General features: G+C 49.3%; 1 protein-coding gene across 1 annotated transcript; it reads left to right on the top strand.

Annotated features, from left to right (window-relative positions):
- Nucleotides 1–4232: 4232 nt before the first annotated feature.
- Nucleotides 4233–4797, top strand: LOC309798150 (protein FAM170A-like; the record flags this gene model as incomplete). Its single annotated transcript, XM_082646435.1, has 1 exon — nucleotides 4233–4797. A coding segment is annotated over one exon (565 nt), but the record flags the coding sequence as incomplete, so codon positions are not given.
- Between the last annotated feature and the right edge of the window lie 961 nt (nucleotides 4798–5758).

The following is a 5758-nucleotide window of genomic DNA, read 5'->3' on the forward strand; positions in this document are numbered from 1 at the left end:
GCCCAGATAGGTTGAGTTACTTGCTAAAGGGCCCAATGTCCTGACTCAAGGACTAGCATTTTTCACTCAGTCACAAGACACAATCAAATGCAGTACCTTGGAGAGAGATGGGGAAAAAATGAAGAAATCAATTATATAGTTCCTCATCTTTAAGTACAGAAATAGCTGTGACAAAATTACACGTATTGAGGGAAAATTGAAGTGCAGAGTTTAAAATGTCAATAATCCACAGGGAAACTGGAGACCATTTAAAATATTCATATTAAATCTCTCTAGAAAAGACATTAAAAGATGTCCAATCAAAATGTGAATTTTATAATAGACATGGTATGATACAATTTATAATAGATATGGTATGAACCTTTCCCTTTCACGGGAAAGCATCGGCTGGGAAAAAGGAATTGTTCTTGAAAATGGGGCCTGTGCTACTGCAGACACTGTGCTCACCCTAGGTCCATCGAATGCACTGATGTCAGCACTGAGGTCACAGAATTCCGCTGTGCGCCTGGCAACCTTGCAAACATAACAGCCCTGGTGAGCACTAGGCAGTACTGCTGGTTCTCTAAGTGGTACAAGTTTTTCAGCCATTTAGGAGACTTGACTATTTTTGTTTGTATTGAATCATTTCAACGGATTGCCCAAGAGCCAAGAAGGGCCAACCTGTAGGGAAGAGGAGGAGTTGGACATCTCTTGAGGCATCTTCTAAGGGAGACTTCTAGTTGGTACGATGGAACGGCGACAAAAGAGGAAACATCTGGAAAATGAAGAGTCCCAGGAAACTGCCGAGAACGGAGGAGATATGTGGGGGGTAACTTGTCTGGGGCACATGGGTTTCTGCCAAACTGAAGCTTCTCTAGGAAGCGGGGGACTGAGAACGTGTCACCTGTGAAGCAGGGAGCGAGAGACCTTGTCTCACTGATGCTGCCGTATCTATCTGGAGGGCCCCTGTGGTGTGAGACGGCACAGAACGGCCAGATGACCCCTGGGAGTTGGGAGGTCAGCTCCGCTGGTCTGAGGACTCTCTCCTGGGGCAGCTGGGCCTGGAGCTTTGTCGGACTCACAGCAGGCTGCATCCTGCTTGCACAGACCTAGAGGTGCAGCTTTTCTCTGTCCACGATTTCTCTCTTATTCTCTTGGATCTTTCCCTGGGGTCATGAGGTGGGGGATGTGAAGGATGCAAGGATGCTGAGAGAGACCCATGAGTTGCTTGGCCTCTTTTACCAAAGTGGAAAGAGAAGCCCCATGAGTTGAAGGCCCTGTTGAAAAATATCTTGACAAGTGGAATGCACTTTGAAAGAAGATTGTTTGTCTAGGGATGGTGTCATATTGAAAGCAAGGAGGATTTATTCCTTCAACAGGAAGAATTTCCCAAAGGAGATCAAGGGAAGGGAAGGGTTTTCCAGAGACTGAGACCACGTGAGCGGGGGTGAGAAATGGCCTCATGGTCCTGCGGGGAGCTCTGAGAGCCACGGGCCACGTGGTGCCTGCGTGCATTAAATGTAGGCGAGTAGCTTGCCCTGGGAGAGGGGTGGTCACCCCAGAGCTCCAGCTAGAGGCCTCTGCCCCAGATTAGAGCCCAGTAGCTCCTACCAGGCCCAGGGCCCTGGAGACTGTAGGATGGGCCTTGGGAATGGAGCTCTAGACAGCAGGCAGATTTCCAGGCAGTGGCTGGGACAGGCTGGGGAAGGCAATGACTGCCCCTGACCATTCAGAATATTTTGCTCTATGTTCCTGTGTGTGTGTGGGTGTGTGAGTGTGTGTGTGTGTGTGTGTGTGTGTGTGTGTGGTAGTGCAGAGAAGAGCGAGATGAATGGGGGTAGAGTGCTTACCAGATATAAAGTCTGCGTGGTAAAGTTCTTGTCACCCTGCCTGGACCTGGCTGACACTCGGTGTACGTAAGAGTGTATACAGAATTCTTGTTAGGGGTGTTTTATGAGACAGTAACTCATACACCCATGTACACTCTGATGCAGCAAAAATATCACACACCCCACATTTAACTTCCTTAGTAAACCACACACAGCACATGGAGGTATATACACGGATCCCTCCTGTACTACGTTCTCATACAACCCACCTGTATCACAATCCTCTCCTCCAACACCAAACGCTGGAGATGAGATATGTATATAGACACTCACACTATATATATAGGACACACACACACACTCACACTATATATATATATATATATATATATATATATATATATATATATATATATATATATATATATGTATCTCCACAACTCTCGCACAAACACAGCTAACTTCAGCCATCGCTAAATACCTCTGTAAGAACCAGTCACGTGTCATACACACCACACTTGTAACACATTCTTGAGTAATACCAGACCCACTTTGTACAAACCATAGTAAACCACAGTCTCAGTAACCCATGTCAGGATTGCCAGAGAAAATATGGGCTATCCAGTTCAATTTGAATTCCAGATAAAGAACAAGTAATTTTTCAGTATCAGTATGTCCCAAATATTGTATGGGCCATACTTACACTAAAACTAAGTAAGAACAAATACTGCATGGGAATACTTACACTAAAAAATTATTCTGGGTTTATCTGAAACTGAAATTTAACTGGGTGCCTTGTATTCTTGTTCGCTAAGTCTGGCAACCCTTATATACTTACCACCAGCTGATGTATTATATATTTATTGTAGTTTTGTTTAGTGTGTGTCTTCCCCTACTAGAATGTGCAGCGTTACCAAAGACTACAACAATGGAAGAGTGCCGGATACACAGTAGTAGCTGCTTACTGAATCTTGGTGAATGAATGAATGAACACGCACCATAAATACAAGCCACACCATGTAATGAGGAAACGTTACATGTCCCAGAATTCCTGACTTGTGAACAGAAACCATGCACACAAAGGCCACAGACACAGATAGACACGTCTGCACTGTGCTCCCCATGCCAACCCCACACTTACCACAGACTTAACTGATACACATCACTCACTCTTCCCACACACTCACAGTCACCACCGAGGCCTACATTACCAACTAGACAGTGAGAGAATAAGTATTGATTGGAATTAAATCCTGGAGGATCCACTGGGAATCACACTCTCAACTGTGTGTATTCACTGCACCTGACACGTGTCACACACTCAGTAAATATTTGTGGACAGAGGACTGATGAACCCACCCTGAGCCTTTCATTCCTCCCTCAGGAATCTCGAAGTCACAAGAGGATCCCCCTCGGCTTGGATCCACTGTGGTGGCCCAAGGCTGCAGCCCAGGGGCAGTGGAGGTCTCCTCTGCCCCTAAATACTTCTTCTGTACTTCTACTCCGCGCAAGCTCAGCTACGCTGGTAAGGGCGCGGGGCTCCTCAGGTGAGGGCGTGCTTGGCTGTGAGGCAGGAGGCACACAGATCCCAGGGAGGCTGAGAGGAAATCCAGGGTCATCAGAGGTGATGAGGGCTCTGTGGAGGAGCCTGGGCAGGATGGCTGAGCTGTTCCGAGGGCGTGGATGCCAGCTGAGTCTGGGGGGGCGGTGTGAATACTGGTAGTACCATGGTGGGGAAGTCAAGGAGCAGGGGCCGGAAATGTCTGGGCTTGAGGTGGAGGGAAGAGGGACCAGATTAAGCATCTTCAGAGGAAAATGTAGGCTTTGTCTTTGCCTTTGCTTCCAGAGAAGGACAGAGTTCTGCATCATACACCTCCAGCCTGAGAGCAGGACCATCCAGCTCAGGTCCACACAGCTCACACATACAACTGCCCTCCAGGCACAGCCCTTCTCACAGCACACATAAACCCCAAGCACCACAGCCCCATTCCACATGTAATGCACCACCAATATTACCAAAATCACACTCCTTGTCATACACGCATCCAGCCGCATCCCTCACATACCACAGCCCTCACCACCATACTCCACACCCCTGTATACAGACACCTCTCCAGTATCCCCCCCACGCACATGAAAAGCCCACAGATGACACCAGATACACCGCTCCATCCTACGGCCAACAGACACCAAGCTCACGACATAGCTACGTCATGCAAATGTCCCTCTCTCGTCTACCACACCTGCTCCCTCAGCTTCCGGCACGGCCCATGCATGTTATTATGGTTTTAATTTCCTTTTTCAGCAATGCGGAGATTTCGAGACACTGCCTGGCCTACAGCACCCCTAGCCCAGGTTCAGGAAGAAGGGGAGACCGCTCCCCCATCACACTGTGTCTCCTCCTCACTCTCTTCACCCTGTAAGGACTATCTGCACCCAGACAAAGAGGAAAGGGGCATGAAAATATACTACATGCAGGTACAAGTGAACAAGGGTGTCGCTGTCTCCTGGAAGACAAAGAAACCCTTGGAGTTGCCTGAAAAGCAGCTGACGATAGAAGAAGTGACCCTTCCTGAGGATGCGTGCACAGTAGGCACTTGCCCCTCTGATGTGTTCACCGAAAGCCTCCTGTCTGACAGTGAGCCCACTGGGGAGGAGAAAGAGTATGAGGAAAGGGCAGAGCCAGGCAGCCCATCAGGGTCACCTGCCGTCGAGGAGAGACCCAGGGCCAAGACACCGGACTGGATGGTGACCATGGAGAACGGCTTCAGGTGCATGGCCTGCTGCCGGGTCTTCCCCACCTTGGAGATCCTCCAGCAGCACGTGAAGGGCGGCGTCCTGCAGGGCTTCAGCTGCCGTGTCTTTCATCTCAACATGGCCCAGTGGATGGGCAATGTGGAATCCGAGAGCACACCTGAGGAGGAGGAGGAGGAGGAGGAAGAGAAGCAAGAAGAAAAGGAGAATGAGGGAGAGCAGCCCATGGGGGAAGGCCCCAGCCCAAAGAGACCCCGCAGGCAGGGTCTTTTCTCTCCTTTGAGTTCCAAACAGCAACTGAGATTCATGGGACAGAAGATCCTGGAAGACGGTGTGGCCGTCCCTTGGAAGAGGTAAGGCTTGAGGCTGGCAGTCTTCTGAGCCTATGTCACGGGGGCCCAGAGGAGTCTAAGGGAAGGGGCCGCACACATGTGCTGGTTTACCTAATGGCTCTGCAGTTGCATCAAATGGGACACACCCAGCACTAACAAAGGCATTGACCTCTGTTGACGTAAACAAGAAGGTGGAGCCTTTTCCTAGGAGTTTTCTCAGGGTCTGCACGATGGACCTCAACTCTTAGAGGACGTACTGCCAGCAGCTCCTTCTCGGCAGAGAGAGCCAGGAGTGGTCTCAAGAGAGGACAGGGGCCCTTGCAGGACCAGAACTTTGAGGTCTGAGAGCCTTGGGCCTGAGCCGAGATCTCACCCGGACCACTGGACCGTGCCTTCTGTGACAAAGGGGAATATGAAAGAGAGTCACGTGGAAATGAGGTCCCCCGAGATATGGAAATGTTCCAGAACCTTCGTTGCGTGGTAGTTGATCTGGAGCCAAGCTCACTGTGGTGTGTGTGGCTCTGAGCATTAAGGCAATGCTGGAGGGTAACCCTGACCAGCAGAGCTTGGAGTGCTTCTTGTCTCTTCCTGTTCTACCTCATTTGTTTTATCCCTTCCAGGGAGAAGAAAGGACCCTCGGGAGAGTAGCAGACAGAATGCCGTGGTCTGAAGGAGGATGAAGGGACCGGCACTCAGTCTAACATCATATGACAATAGAAGCGTCCTATGCAATAAAGGGCATTTTCCAAACCTTTCCTGGAGCTTTTATTTAAGGACATTTTTCTATCTATGCATCTATCTGTCATCTACATCTGTATCTTTCAAGGTTTGTGAACAAGCTTTCACATAAGCACTAGAGACGTC

The sequence above is a fragment of the Mesoplodon mirus genome, assembly GCF_964341445.2.
Source record: "Mesoplodon mirus genome assembly, contig: HAP1_SCAFFOLD_1928, whole genome shotgun sequence".
Lineage (NCBI taxonomy): Eukaryota > Metazoa > Chordata > Mammalia > Artiodactyla > Ziphiidae > Mesoplodon > Mesoplodon mirus.